The sequence below is a fragment of the Podarcis filfolensis genome, assembly GCF_964270895.1.
Source record: "Podarcis filfolensis genome assembly, chromosome: 2".
NCBI lineage: Eukaryota > Metazoa > Chordata > Lepidosauria > Squamata > Lacertidae > Podarcis > Podarcis filfolensis.
In genome coordinates, this window is record NC_139605.1 from 90,930,081 (window position 1) to 90,946,004 (window position 15,924).

General features: G+C 47.3%; 1 protein-coding gene across 1 annotated transcript in view; it reads left to right on the plus strand.

Annotated features, from left to right (window-relative positions):
- Nucleotides 1-15,924, plus strand: part of FDXR (ferredoxin reductase) — a 29,165-nt gene that overhangs the window by 1,245 nt on the left and 11,996 nt on the right. Inside the window, exons 2-6 of the mRNA XM_083598195.1 lie at nucleotides 4,163-4,272; nucleotides 10,409-10,504; nucleotides 12,269-12,391; nucleotides 13,539-13,652; nucleotides 14,483-14,584. Coding sequence (XP_083454321.1) covers nucleotides 4,163-4,272; nucleotides 10,409-10,504; nucleotides 12,269-12,391; nucleotides 13,539-13,652; nucleotides 14,483-14,584 — 545 coding nt within the window. The remainder of the gene's footprint in view (nucleotides 1-4,162; nucleotides 4,273-10,408; nucleotides 10,505-12,268; nucleotides 12,392-13,538; nucleotides 13,653-14,482; nucleotides 14,585-15,924) is intronic.

Sequence of the window (15,924 nt, forward strand, 5' to 3'; positions counted from 1 at the left end):
TCAGCATAAAGTCTCATGCTCTACCAACTCTGCTATCCCAGCAACAGCAGGAGGAGGGGCAAGTTGGTGCCCTTATTGGGCACACCTGAGGCCGTAGGCCACATGAGCTGAGGCCTATGCTGCTGCCCCTTTGGCCTTTCCATGCTCCAGAGGTGTGGCAGTTGAAAGGCCAGTAGTGTGGGTTGCCTGTGTGATCTGCCCAGGCGTTGCTTGATGCTACTAACCCCCAGTGGGTTAGAAGGTGCTTCTTTCTCCCACCGTTGTTAGTCCAGAGCGTGGGAAGCCAACACTGGCATGCATAGCTTGAAAAAGTGTTTGGTATCAAATTCCTTGTCGGTGGCTACTAGTCAGGGTGGCTGCTATTTATGCTCTCTCCAGAACCAGAGGTACTATGAGGGGTGAGGGCTGTTGTGCTCATGTCCTGCTGCTGTGGGTTCTGGTTGGCCACTGTGGGAACAGGAGGCCGGACTAGAGAGGGAGAGATCTTTTGTCTGATCTATTTGGTTTTGTGGCATTTGGAGTGTGTGCAAACCAGGGTACACCAGAGATTTTCTGCATTCATGTGCAGGGGTGAGTTTGGGGTTAGGTGCAGCATTACTGCAATTGGATATGGTGCTGCTGTTCTGTCTTGGACCCGCTTAGGTAACGTACATTTCATGGGCGTCTTAGGGCCGTGGGTGAAGCACAAATACAGTGGTACCTTGGGTTAAGAACTTAATTTGTTCTGGAGGTCCGTTCTTAACCTGAAACTGTTCTTAACCTGAAGCACCACTTTAGCTAATGGGGCCTCCTGCTGCTGCCGCGCCGCCGGACCACGATTTCTGTTCTCATCCTGAAGCAAAGTTCTTAACCCGAGGTACTATTTCTGGATTAGCGGAGTCTGTAACCTGAAGCATCTGTAACCTGAAGCGTATGTAACCCGAGGTACCACTGTACAGGCATTTTCCAGGTCCTAGTCCAACACTAACTACCACACTGTCTTCATAGAGTACTTCTGCTAAGGGGAAGCTATATAAATTAAGTTGGTAAATCAATATGGGGAAAGCAAAATGACACTGAAGTATTTTACTTGAAGCTGGAAATTGGATTGTTTCATTGGATGCGTTAATGTATTGTAAACCACTTTGAGATGCCCCCCCTTTAAACTATAAAGTGGTATATAAATGATGGTGATGATTATAATAATAATAATTAATAATAAACCTCACTGTTCCCCCGCCCAGTGGCGCCTAGATATTCTGCTGTGGCAACCTTACCTTAACCCAGGTTTAAGGAACCGTTTGGTTGGTTAGCTTAAACAGTGGAACATCAGTTTTTTAGCGTCTTGGAAGCTGAACGTTTCGGTTTTTGAACGCTGAAAACCCGGAAGTAATTGCTTCCATTTTTGAACGTTTCGGAAGTCAAAAGGTTTTCCAGAACGGATTACATTCGAAAACCGAGGTTCCACTGTATATCTGATTTTCTAACACTGCTGCCAAAAAAGGCCTTGAGGGCTGCATGTGGCCCTTGGGCTGTGTGTTGGACCACCCTGCTTCCAGATGGGTGTAGGCCTACACAAAGTATTCCAAGGGCTGCAAGACTGTATTTAACCAAAGGTAAAGTTTACACAGTAGTCTTTAGACTGCAGACACAGGCGGGGTCAGGCACAGGCGGTAAAGGTATTCCCCTTCTCAGTGGCAATGCATTAGCGCAGGGCAGGCATGTCCACCTCCCTAGAGACTGCGATCTACTCCCAGTATAAAACAACTGGCAGTGATCTACCCATTGTCATTGATGGGGGGGGGACCAAGGTTGTTGAGCCTTTTGGGGGGGGAGGATGAAAGTTGTTGAACTTTTTTTGGGGGGGGGGTCATAAAGCACTCAAAAACAACCACAGGTCTAAAGAGCAGACAAAATGATACAGACAAGTTTTTTTTATCTTAAACGACCGCCCACCTCACGGACAGAATGAGCACGGCGGGGGTGGGGGTGGGGAGACTTCCTACACAATTCTTTTTACAGCTGGCAATCAAAAGGGAGCCCCCGGGAATCGACCTGTCGATCGCGATCGACCTGTTGGACATCACTGGCATAGGGTGTATCCTGCTAAATTGCTTGTATGCTTTAGTGTCTGTTGTGTAAATCAGACGAGTTCCCAAATGACCTCTACAATGCATTGTGATAGCCGGGGAGGCTGAACCATCTACGGCAGGTTCACATAGTGTGCCCCCAAAGACCCATAGATCCTCACACCCACAATGCTTCCTTCAGCCACTATATACAGTATTTTTCGCCCTATAGGACGCACCGTCCCATAAGGCGCACCTAGTTTTTTGGGGGGAAATAAAGGGGGGGAATTATTTTTCCCCCCCAGGCGCGGGGCTGGGGCAGGGGAGGCCTGAGCTTCCCCTGACCCCAGCCCCCAAACAGGCAGCTCTCTGCAAGCCGTGGGAGCCCAGCGCTGGCTCCCGCTGCTTGCAGAGAGGTCCGCGAAGCCTGGACGCGCCGATCTCAGCGCGCGCAGGCTTCCGCATGCTGGCAACTCTCCGCAAGCAGCGGGAGCGCTCCCGCTGCTTGCGGAGAGGTCCGCGAAGCCTGGAGAGCGAGAGGGGTCGGTGCCCACCGACCCCTCTCGCTCTCCAGGCTTCAGCGAAAGCCTGCATTCGCCCCATAGGACGCACACACATTTCCCCTTCATTTTTGGAGGGGAAAAAGTGCGTCCTATAGGGCGAAAAATACGGTAGATCTGATTTGGCATTCCTGTCTTTCTGGATATTCACGTTCACTATCTCAGTAGATCATACAAGAGTCTTCTGAGGTAGATTAGTAGCATTTTTCAATAGTGTAGCCTTGGTATAGGGGGCAAATGCTTGTCCTTCTGAAAGGCTACAGGGGTGTATTGAAGTCCATTTTGATCTGTGCACTGACTGCTCTGTAGGCCGCAACTTCTGGAGGGCCCACTGGTTCTCAATCTCTGTTTTCAAGCTTCTAATATTGGCCCCTGTTGGAACTGGAATACAAGTTTAGGCGGGCTGTAGATCCAAGCAAGTCTAGCGGTTCTGAAGCAAGTAATGCTTGCGCAACCCAAACTGATAAAAAACAACAACTCAGGGACAGTTCGTCAAAATGTTAGACTCAGTGACGTGCTGGGGAATAGGGCTATCTTTGTACTTCACAGTGTAAAAATTATCAGTGACTGCCAAGGTCTTTGTAGGCTGGGGTGGGGGGGTGGGAAGGCTACGATCTCTAGACCTTCGCCTTTTTGATTAAGTCACGTGTGGTAACTGATGATCTTTGGCCTCTGGATTGTATTGCTGTCGTGAATGAGATATTTCAAACCAGCATTGCTGCTGGGGCACAAAGGGGATGAGAGTATGAACCCTGTTATTTGTCATGGATAAGCAAGCTGTCAAGGACTTGGATCATGGGGGAAATATAAAATACTACAGTGCAAACCCATGCAATGCTGTGACTGGTGGCCCCCCCCCCAATATAATAGGTAGCTCATTATCACCATGAGGTTGTTACAATAAGTGTAAGGCCCCCTCTAATTCCTTTGACATGCATTTTGTGGGTATATTGGATTCACAGCTGCTTTTCCAAACTGTGCTGATAACTGCTTATAGGAACAATTGTTGCTATTTTTTAAATTAACTGGTAGAGTTGGGGGTGCTTAGTAATAAAGGAGGCACCAGTTCACTTTCCCCTATGAGGGGAATAAAATTCACAGACACAAGAATAACATTTTCTCTATATGTTAACTCTGAGCAAGGATGGCTAGGGGAGGGGATGGTTGGGGAATTGAAAATATTGCACACTTACAACTCTATGCTTCTGTGCTTCATTCTGCAAGCTGAATAAGCTGATAGCGGTGATCAGCAGGCAAGGTGAACGTGGAAACAGTGGGCCATAAGCCCTCTTGTTGTAAGGGGGTCTTCTTCCTGCCCCACTGTTTCTGCCCCACTTCCATGGGGTTTGGTTCTGCTTTGTTTGCTGATAGCCACGTTTGACAGCAATCAGGCTGGAACTGAAGGGGTGTGTATATATCACTTTTCCAGTGATATATTATTATTTTCCAGGCCAGGTGCACATTTCTGCAGCTGGATTGAACCTACCAGCTATGGACCACTGTGGTTTTTGTTTTTTTGCTTTTCGTGTGACTTCTCTGTTGTCTTCCCCCCAGTTTTGTTCTCAGGCAACAAGAGGCTCCTTTCCACAGCCAAGACCGAACCTCGGATATGTATTGTAGGCAGTGGACCTGCTGGATTCTACACGGCACAACACCTTCTGAAGGTAATTGGCATACTTACAAAGACTTCTTATCTCCACTGTGGCTTCTGGAAGCAGGAGCTTAGATAGCTCAGTCGGTAGAGCACGAGACTCTTATTCTTAGGGTCACGGGTTCAAGTCCCACATTGGGCAAAATATTCCTGCATTGCAGGGGGGTTGGGCTAGATGACCTTTGTGGTCCCTTCCAACTCTACTATTCTATGACTCTTATTTGCTGGCAATGATTATCCCTGGAGGGTGAAGAATTCACTTAATACATGTGTTCCAAATTCTCTCTTTGGGGCTTTGACGGCTTATCATGTGGAAAGGAGGCAACAAAGGACTGCAGTGGCTCACTTTGTTATAATACTATCCAAAGCTTAATGGTTCCTGAATGCCTTGGGAGTCAAATGTTCCGGCTCCCGAACGATCGAAAACTGGAAGTGAGTGTTCTGGTTTTCTAAAGTTCTTTTGGAAGCCGTATGTCCGACGGGATTTCCGCGGCTTCCAATTGTCTGCAGGAGTTTCCTGCAGCCAATCGGAAGCTGCGCTTTGGAAGTCAAATTTTTCAGAAGTCGAATGGACTTCCGGAACTGATTTTGTTCAACTTCCGAGGTATGACTCTATTAAGTGATATGAAAATCCATATGGAATGCAATCGTGAAGCAAGAAAGAAGGGGGGGACACCAGAAAACTCCGCAAAAGAACAACCTTAAAAAATCCCTTTACGTCTTAAGATCATTCAGTAATGGAACCAGGAACTTTCTATTAATTTTACTGTTCATGCAGCCGACATGACTACGTATACAGTGGTACCTCGGGTTACATAGGCTTCAGGTTATAGACTCCGCTAACCCAGAAATAATACCTCAGGTTAAGAACTTTGCTTCAGGATGAGAACAGAAATTGCACAGCTGCGGCACAGTGGCAGCAGGAGGCCCCATTAGCTAAAGTGGTGCTTCAGGTTAAGAACAGTTTCAGGTTAAGAACAGACCTCTGGAACGAATTAAGTACTTAACCCGAGGTACCACTGTATAGAGTAGAAACAGACTAATTAATTAATTTGGGAGGGGGTGGAGAATTGAGCACCTGGGACCCTGCTGTGTCGGCAGTTCTCCACACAGGGCATTTTGTCACATTCCAGTGCCGGTTTGCCAAAATGTGCTATTCTGTCACCTTTGTTTTGGCTTCGCATCTGCTTTTCCGCTACTCTTATCATGATGCCAAGGCCTCTGTTGGCTAAAGCAGAAAAAAATGTGCACAAAGGCCCAAGAGACCCAGACATGGCATATTGTCTTCCTTTTTGATCCATCATAGCTCTATTGTGTGCATGAAGCATACCAGAACTTGGGGGCATGATGAATATGTAGGCCCAGCAGGGCCCAGATGAGCAAGAACAAGGTTTCTTAGCTCAGTCAGTAGTGCAAAAGATTCTTAATTTCAGGAAAGTGGGTTCAAGCCCCACATTGGGCAAAAGATTCCTCCCTTGCAGGGGGTTGGACTAGATGACTCTCATGGTCCCTTCCAACTCTTGTAGGATTCTTTTTAATGTGCTTAAACTGCTGAAGAAGACCTGAGTAGCTGAAAAAACGTTTGGAGAGTTGGCATTTTAACTCGTTTCTATATTATTGGGTTATTTTGGTGGCTCTGTGGTATGTTTGGTAGTGAAACGCTTAGGCAAGCATTAAAATACAAAAAACTCATAGTTATCGATTTTTGTTTTAGATTGGAATGTTTTAGGACCAATTGCTTTTCCTTGTGGTGTGATTTAAAACATTCTGAGGTCCAGCGCCGAGGGCCTTCTGGCGGTTCCCTCATTGCGAGAAGTGAGGTTATAGGGAACCAGACAGAGGGCCTTCTCGGTAGTGGCGCTCGCCCTGTGAAATGCCCTCCCATCAGATGTCAAAGAGAAAAAATACTACCAGACTTTTAGAAGACATCTGAAGGCAGCCCTGTTTAGGGAAGTTTTTAATATTTAATGCTGTATTGTTTTTAACTCTCGATAGGAATCCGCCCAGAGTGGCTGGGGAAACTCAGTCAGATGGGCGGGATATAAATAATAAATTATTATTATTATTATTATTATTATTATTATTTATTATTATTATTATTCTGACTGGGTGTCTGTTGAATAGTACCTGCAAGATCACAGGCGATTAGTAGCATTTCCCCTCTTTGTGTGTGTCTGTGTGTAAGTCACTGAGAAGCAGATGTAAGGGTTTGCTTCCTGTAGCATGTAATAGGATAAAAAACAGCAACAACTACAATAGCCATTCCCAAATAATATTTTTAAAAAATCCGTCCTCATACATTAGTGTGAGCAAAAATGCAATCCTGTGCATTTAGGCTCAGTTCCTTGGTACTTACTATGCCTGTGTAGAATTGCAACCTTCATCTCTTAACTGGACACTGTTAATAGCAGGTTTTTGGTGAGCCTCCTTTCGTGGAGGCTCCACAGATAATAACAGAGAAAACCCTGCATTTGTCTATTCAGAAGTATGCCCCACTGAATTCAATAGGACTTACTCCTGGTTAAGGGTCTATGTAGGCCTGCAGCTTTTCTGCAGAGGGATTCTAAACTAGAAAATTTCACACCCACTGTCTGGAATGCTTAGCAGATCTTGGCTTTAAGCCTTGCATGAGATTGCAAGTTTTGATGGTGGAGGCGATTCCTTTGATTGGGACAACGCTTTGGACCCGAAAAGAGAAAGCAAGCGTCACACAACTTTTTTTTTTGCAAGGGTGATTAGATCCAAATAGTAAAAAGAAAAAAGGATTTTCTGTGCTTGTGTATAGCCAGGTCAGGTAGGTTAATTAGCACATCAGAGACTCTTGGAGGGATGGAAATCTCTCGCTGGAAGGCCGGTTCAGAATATGGAAGAGACTGTAATTGGGAATAAAGTGTTCTGCTTCCTGCAGTACTGGTTGTGATGCTATTAAATTAGGATCACTCTTCTCTCTCCCGCCTCCACTGCTATCCTTTTGAACTTCAAGAGCTCTCTCTCTTTCCCTCTTGGTTGAAATTGGGAAAACAATGTTCCTGTTGCTCGGCCTCAGCTGCAAAATTCGACTGTGAAGGATAATCCTGAAAGGCATAACAAACTGATCCTGGAATGGGTGCCAGCATGTTCAAGGGCATCGCTCTCCCTGCTCAGGGCGAGCTCTTGACGTGTGATGCTAGTGTAGCTGAAAATGTGGGTCTCTGCAAGAGTAGCTCTGGCTTCCCCAGCCTTGTTTTGTGTCCTGCGTTTGTGTCAAGGCTAGTGAAAGTCCTCCGGCATGGCAGTCCTAAGACTGGCTGGGGAGGAACGTAACATCAGGTCCTCCACTGCACCCAGACCCTGCTGGTCACAAGGGGTGTCTGCGCATATGTGCATGTGCATGCATGCTTCTTTTGCTGCGCTAGCTTCACGTTGGTGCAGCAGAGCAGGGGCAAATATCAGCCTCCTCTCTGGGGGTGGAGGAACAACTTTGAATTGCTTTGCCCTGTTCTACTGGCTTTTGCCAGGTACAGTTGGGGCTTGGGCAGGGGCAGACCTCCTGCTCTCCCGCCCTGCTGGAGCCTGGAGGAGGAATATCTCTACCTCATCTTAACCCCCTACTGCTCATGGAGTTACTACTGTGGCTTCAGATTGTCAAAAGGAATTTGCATGCATTCCTATCTTGCCTTAGGAGGCATTCGCAGGGAGAAATTCTGTGTGGTGCTAAGCAGATTGCTCCCGTCACCACAAACATTTCTGCTTGCCTAATGGGACAGTTTTTACCCTCTCCTCCCTCCCTGTTCCGGGGGTTCTGCCAACGCACCCAGAGCTAAGGCCAGTGGGGGAGGTGGGGCAAAGGCCCGTTGTGCTAGCAAGGGCCCTTCCATTTGTGGGGCTTTGTTAGTTGAGTCCTACCCACGATTTCCACTGCCGACACGTTTTATCTTCACAACGACCCTGTGGGGTAGGATGGAGACTTGTGATTGGCCCAAGGTCACCATGTGAGCTTCGTGGATGAGTTGGGATTAGAACCCTTGACTCTCATGTCTTAGTCCAGCACCCCAACCACTGTGCCACACTGGCTTTCTAATACGCTGTAATGCGGGGCCATGCTGAATTGCTACAAGCCAACATTAAATCTGTCCTCCACATTTAAAGCTTGTTTTCAGTTGATTAAAGTCTCACCGCTTCCTCCCGAAGAACCATAGGGATGGTAGTTCTGTGAGTGCTGCTCAGAGGAACCCGGATGGATCAGACCAGAGAACCATCCGATTCTCGCAGTGGCCAGCCAGATTCCTGTAGGAAACCTGGAAAGAGGACCTGCTCACAAATGTACTGTCCTTGTCAGCTGGTAATCAGAAGCATACTGCCTCCAATGTACTGCTAGTTCGTAGGAGCCACCAGTCATTTCGCAGAGCTACAGAATGGAACCCAGTGTTGTGTGAATGGACTTCAGCCCACGCAGTGGGACTTCACCTTTCTGTCCTCCCACCACATGCTCCTGAAATCTGCTCTGGCAGATCCCCCGACCCTGAGGACATGGGAGGGGAAAGGAGAGAGGTAATGTCCCATTGCAGGAGTCGAAGTCACTTCCACTTGGCACAAACAGCTTTTGAATACAACCCCATCATTCCCAGGGTTTTGGGTTTGTTGTTGTTGGATTCCATAATAGCTGTCTGGTGGGAGACATTTTGTTACCTGGTGGGAAGCATCTTTAAATGCATAGTATTCTCTAACCGAATTTTCATAGTGTGTGCCTACTTTAGATTCTAGCCCCCTTCCCAGAGTTCCCACTTCTGCTGAAACAATTGCAGTGTTAAGATTTACCCCAAAATCCCCAGACAAAGGATGATCAAAAGCAAATAATTTACCAGGTCGTGAGGGAAGTCTCTCCGAGAAACAATAATGTCCCCAAAGTTCAAAACCTCGCATACATATTTATAACTGAATCAAGGTCTCGTCCCTTTGCCAATCTGTATTCCAATAACAGGCAGCTCTTTGGGTTAGAAGGTGGCAGTTGTGATGAGCTGTTCTGTATTGTACTGTTTAGCACGTTCCGGAGCTCATCCACGAATGGATGGTTCCAACTGGTTCAAAAGTATCTGGTAATTAACTGAGATCTATTGTAGTTCCTTTCCTAACAAAGCAACCATGAGCATGTTTACTCAGAACAAATCCCATTAAGTCTGATGGGATTCACTCCCCAGTATTTGGGACTGCGGTCTGCCACTTGTTAAATACACATTATGTGGCAATGAATAAAGAGCACTAAGATTTAAGAAAAAGGCATTACATTATTGGAGCACGGTGGCTGTGTTTTGGACGTAACACTGAACTATAGTGTTAGTGTTACGTGATTCTGCATCAGGCTCTTTCCTCCTCTAGCACAGTTGCAAGGTGAAGATCAGAAGCTTTTGCTTCAGTTTCCTACAAGCCGCGGTTGTGTGTTACAGCTAAACCTGGACAAACAGTGGTCAATCTTATCTATGCTTGAGGGAGAGAAGCCAACTTCAAACTGTGGTTTATGATCCCGTTTCCTAAGTGGTAGTTAAGTTTAGCCACAGTTCCAGGTTCTGGCATTACAGAAAACCACAGTAAACTGAAAACAGAAGGGAAAGCTTTCAAGCTCCTCCTTGTGGCTGCAGTAAAGGAGGAGAGAACCCACATTTCCCTGGTTTAGGCAAGAAGACCTGTTCCAAGATAAACCTCTGAAAAGTGGAATGTTTGAAGTTGCTAATTGTAATTGAAGTAAATTGAAAGTGAACACATATGGATGTTGGGTTCTGCTTTGTGAGAACTCCAGACCAGGTGGCTGCATTGGTCCTGGGAACTCCCAAGATGGTGTCAGTGCTGACTTGAAGTGGTTATGCTTTGATCCCCACCAACTTCATGGAGCCTTCTAGATACTGCCATCATCCAGCAGAAGATGTGGGTTTTTTTAAAGGAAGTAATGTAATCCATGGGTGGTGTCCACAGCGATTAGTGAGTAAGTAGACCTCAAAACTGTCTGTTCAAAAAGTAAAAATAGGAGTTGCATTAAACTGCTGCAACAGCAGCTGTTGCATATGGCCTATTTCAACTGTATAATAGCTTCAGTCAATTTAATTTCAACTTGTCCTGTGTCTCCCGCCCTACCGCTATCAGCTACATGTGTTAATCCAACTTAATTTCCTCCCTAGCACCACAAACTGGCTCAGGTGGATATATATGAGAAGTTGCCTGTTCCCTTTGGCCTTGTTCGTTTTGGAGTAGCTCCGGACCACCCTGAAGTAAAGGTAAATAGTAGCTTGGGAACATCTCTCTCCTTAAAACCAACCTGTGCTTTTCTAGATGTCGTTAACCTCAAGCTCCTGTGAGTCCCAGTCAGCGTGGCCAATGATCTGGGATGGTGGCAGCAGCAACACCTAGAGCAGGGATGGCTAACCTATAGTCCTCTGGTTGTTGTGCAACTGCAACTCCCATTTGCCCCAGCCAGCATAGCTGAGGGCGATGAGAATCGTTGCTAAGCAACACCTGGAGGGCCACAAGTTGCCCCACCACTGATCTAGAGGGTCATAAGTTCCCCACTCCTGCTTTAATCACTCTTTTCTTTCTTTTCTTCTCCATGAAATGACACAGATGCCTGTGAGCCAGCCTGGCACTCTGGGCAGGATTTGGGGTTTGGCTGTGGGGAAGCACAGATTCATATCCTTGCTTAGTGGAATATTGAACTCTGTAGCCTTGGCCAAGTCGCCATCTGTCAGCCTCCCTTACCTCACAGGTTGCAGTGAAGCCAAAATGCTGCTGTGAGCTTCTCCATAAAAGAGTCGAGACAAATGTGGATCCTACAGAGTAGTTAACAAGAAGTAGGAGAGATCGAGGGCTGAGGGATCTCATGCTGAACAGGGAGGAGCCACTTGACCTTTGCAAAATGGAGAATTGGAAAAGCTGCGAGCACCTGAGCCGTTTTGCCCTGGCTGCAGGTTTTTTGGGTGTGTGTATCTTAGGTCAGAGGGAGCAATATTCCTCCTTATGGCATGAAGAAGCAGGCTTCTTATGGGAAGAAGCAGGCTGGACCAATGGCTCCTCTCTCCACCTGCCTAGTAAAGGGAGCTGTACAAGTCACATAGGTATTATAGTGAAAGGAAGAAATATCCTAGAGGTATGAATTTGGGGCAGGATGGGTAAGTAATAGCTAGGATCCAATTGCTAAGCTGAAGAGAAAATCAGAGTAGATTCTGTCATTGGTTGAGGGACTAAGGGCTGCTGGGTTGCATATATGTTTGTACTTAAAAGGCAGGGATGCCCACCTGTCCTGATCAAATGATGCTGCTCAGGTTATGTAACTTCAATAATTGCTATCTGAATTTGTCCTCTTCCCTCCACATTTTTTCCCCTTCACCTTTTGTGCCATGTCTATTAGATTGTGCACCTGCAGGCAAGGACCGTCTTCTGTGGGCAGGTGCTTTAAAAGTGGTAATACGTGCAGCACTTGCATTATTTCCATGGGTTTAGATTTCTTCTTTGCACTTCACCTTTTGATTTTGCAGGATTTTCAATGGAAAGCAATAGTATGGGTAACTAGATTTTTGGAGTGGTAAACCCTGATGTCTGGACAAGGTCGTTGCTAGCCGGCCATTGTCTCATTTTTTTGATAAAATGCTTGTAAATGGATGGGTGAGAAAGCCCACATTCCCCCCCCCCCGTGAATACAGCACTTGAAATCCTCCCCTCCCCCGATCTTTCTCTTATGACTATACGCTGGGGGACGAAAAATAAATAAATGTACCGTTTTAGTGAAACTGTCTGGCCTTGTGCCAGGTCATAGATAACAATGTTGTTTTAAAATGAGATGTTCTCGTCGGTTGTCAGATAAGAGTCTTGGAAGAGGCAGCATGAACCAGAGAGCGAGATGCTGGCTGAAATGCTGCAAGGTCATTGAGGACCTTCATTGTTCTCTGGCCTGACTCTGGTCTCCTGCCTGGGTGCTGTGGGAGTTCTCTCTGCATATGTGGGAACACGACTTCTTCTGACCTCTCCCTTTTGACCTCTTGCAACAGAACGTGATCAACACCTTTACTCAGACGGCACATTCCGACCGCTGCTCCTTTTACGGGAATGTGACTGTGGGGAAGGACGTAACCGTAGAGGAGCTGCAGAAAGCGTACCATGCGGTAGTTTTGGTAAGTTTGCTTGGCTCTGGTTTTTAAGCGGGAGAATCAGTGGCAGGCCTGATCAGACGTGGGTTTTTCAAAGATATATTGGCTAGGTCAGAGTTGTTGGACTATGTTTTACCTTAGTCCAGGTGTGCCCACTTCTCACAGTGTCCATTGCTAGGTCCCTAGTTATTTTTTTCCTGGGACTGAAACCACAAAGACACATTTTTATATGTGTTAGAAGCCGCCCAGAGTGGCTGGGGCAACCCAGCCAGATGGGCAGGGGGTTAAATAATAAAGTGGTAAAGGTAAAGGGACCCCTGACCATTAGGTCCAGTCGTGGCCGACTCTGGGGTTGTGGCGCTCATCTCGCTTTATTGGCCGAGGGAGCCAGCGTACAGCTTCCGGGTCATGTGGCCAGCATGACTAAGCCGCTTCTGGGGAACCAGAACAGTGCATGGAAACGCCGTTTACCTTCCCGCCGGAATGGTACCTATTTATCTATTTGCACTGCGTGTTTTCAAACTGCTAGGTTGGCAAGAGCAGGGACCGAGCAACGGGAGCTCACCCCGTTGCGGGGATTTGAACCGCCAACCTTCTGATCGGCAAGACCTAGGCTCTGTGGTTTAACCCACAATGCCCTTCATCTGTAAAGTACTTTACTACTGTAAAGTAGTAGTTGTTAAATAATAAAGTTGTTGTTGTTGTTGTTGTTGTTGTTGTTGTTGTTGTTGTTGTTGTTACACTGCCCCCTAGTGACAGGAACCATTTAAAATACCCAAATAGAACCACTTTGCTTCAGTTCTGACTGTTGGGAACTGGAAAAGCTCCCAGAGTACAAAAAAGTCCCATGCAGAAGTCGGAAAACAAATTGCTGGAGGCTTAGAAGTTCAAAATGCTCAAGCCGTCCATTACAATCAGATAAATGTGAGTGTGAGATCTCGGCAAAAGTCCCTTGTAGCACACTAGAACTAAGGGAGAAGTAACATTGCCGCTCTGCCAGGATTTTGACAGTTCTATGGTCACCGTGGTCTTCCCACCTCCTCCTCTGTTGCAGATAACATGAGGGTAATTTAAGTTGGGGGAAACCCATCGCAGTGTTGCAGAATGTTGCCAGCCATTCCTCCCAGCTGTGCTGCAAAATGTATGTGGATTTCCTCTCTTTCCCCTGCAGAGCTATGGAGCTGAGGACAATCGGACCCTGGGGATACCAGGGGAGGACCTGGCAGGAGTTTATACAGCCAGAGCCTTCGTGGGGTGGTACAATGGCCTGCCTGAGAACAGAGACGTAAGGAGGACGTCCCCACCCCCGGCAGCCTCTTCAGGCTTTCCACATGTTCCAGAGAAGCCATCCAGCTTCAGATTAGTGGCTGGCTGAAAGGCCTGCAATTGGAAAAGATTAGCAGACATCAAATTAAATCCTCCTTAGACTTACAAATGTGAACAATTTGCACGTCCGTAAGAGGGGATTAGCTGGCACCCTCTCTTGGAGGTGCCATGAGGAAACCTAGAAGGGGCATTTTTCTGCTTTGGGGAAGAGGGGTGGGTGGGAAGTGGGGGTATGTCCAGTGGGGTGTTTCCCCCACCTCCCACCCCTGTTTGAGTGTAGGAAATAAAAGGATTGGGCTGTCCTATAACCTGTATGAAAAGCTTTGTTATCCCAATATTGCATGTGATGGGGAGGCTTGGGAATGGTGGCTTGCCTAAGGCTCCCACCTGAGGAGATTTGAAGTGGGTCCCCCGAACTGGCTGGTCTCTGAGTTATATGGGACTAAGTGGCGTCTATGGTGGATTTTCTTCAATTAACCACATCGGTTGTGATGCTGGCGACAGCTTTTAGTTGGTCAGAAGAACAGTGGCACCTTTGGAGCACAGAGAAATGGAGTCCACAGGCCTATATCCACAGGCGTGGAAGTTCTGCCGGAGATTGTGAGAGGGAGGCATGGGAAACTCTTCCAGAGACTTCGAGCGGGGAGGCATGGGAAGTCCTGCAAGAGACGGCGAAGGGCAGGCAAAGCATAACTGCACATCCTGAAGAGCAGATAATCTGTGCTGTGTAATAAGACTGAGGGGGGTGGCTGGAGTGCTTGTGATGAAAAATCCCTTTCCTTTTTGTAGCTGAAACCAGACTTGAGCAGTGAGACGGCTGTGGTCCTGGGACATGGAAATGTGGCGCTGGACGTTGCCCGGATTCTCTTATCCCCACTCGAAATCCTTCAGGTAAGTCGAGAACAAGCAACAAAAGTCAGGCGCAGGGGTGTGTGTAAGCCAGTGAAGGCTTTGCGTAAAACTATACCAGAAAATCCCATCTAGATTAATGAAGGGCTCTTGCCATCGAGGTGGAGCTGGGCAGAATCTAATTAAAAGCAGCTACATGGCTGCAGCCAGCTTGTTGGATTCCTGCCTTGCAGATAAGAGCTGTCCTTCTGCTGCTTAGCTCTGTGGGGAGGTTGTAATCCTGCATCTGCCGCTGAAGGAGTTTGGGGTAGGGAGGTGGCCGGCGGTGGAGGGTGGAGAGTGATTGAGGGTTCTGATAGGGTCACAGCCGTGTGTGTCGCTCTGTGTGTGCATGAGATGGGTGAGAAATGAGACACAGACAAATCAACCCTCGCGTTTCCTTAAGGTGTATCTGCTTAAATCCACCAACGGTAGGACTGACACACCGTCACGGGCAAAACGGATCTCTTTAAAAACAAAACAAAACCCCTTGCATTCTCTGCTATTTAAATGCATTAAATTCTTTTGTTTCTTTCCTTGCAAGATTTAGAGAAGGTGAATTCTGCCCTCTTCATTTCCTTTTTCCTCATCTCGTGTTTTCTTTCTGTCTTCTGCTTTGGGAGGGCCGAACAGACTGCGTTAATGGTGCAAAAATCCCACAGCCCCTCATATTTTAATATTTGTTCATTTCCCCCACAACCTAAGTTCTCTGGGTGGCAATAAATGGAGCCTAGTGCAGGGGTGCGGAACCGCAGGGCTGAATGTGGCCCTCCAAGCCTTTCTGCCTGGCCCTTGGCACTCCTCAGCCCACACTCCCCTTTCCCCAAGCCATGCTCCTCGCTGGCCCTGCTCCATGCCCACCTCTCTGGAGATTTTACTGGGCTGGAATGTGCCCTTGAACTGTAGTAAGCATATATTTTGCTTGCTTGGAGGGAGGATGCGATGGGACATGTCTGGCCGCAACCACTTTTGCCACATACCCTGTGGCCCTGGGAAGGTTTCCTACAGAGCAGCATGGCCCTCGGGATGAGAGAGATTCCCCTTCCCTGGCCTAGAGGTTGCCTGCATGTACTTCTAAGAGTCTTCCATCCTGTAGGAACTGGAGGAAAGGATCTCCTTAAAAAAAAAAAAGCAGAATTGCCCATCGAGAGAACAGTGCTTGCATGCAGAAGGGTAGAGCTTTCTTGAGCTGATGTTCGAAATGGGAGCAGCTCTTGCCACAGTGCGTTCTTCTGGAACCGTCTCCCATACCTCAGCTGAGCACAAGGTGGCAGCCTGGGTATGTCTTTCATGTACGTTGGTCAGGAAACTCTCTCCCGCCTCCTCCTCCGACCCACGTCCAA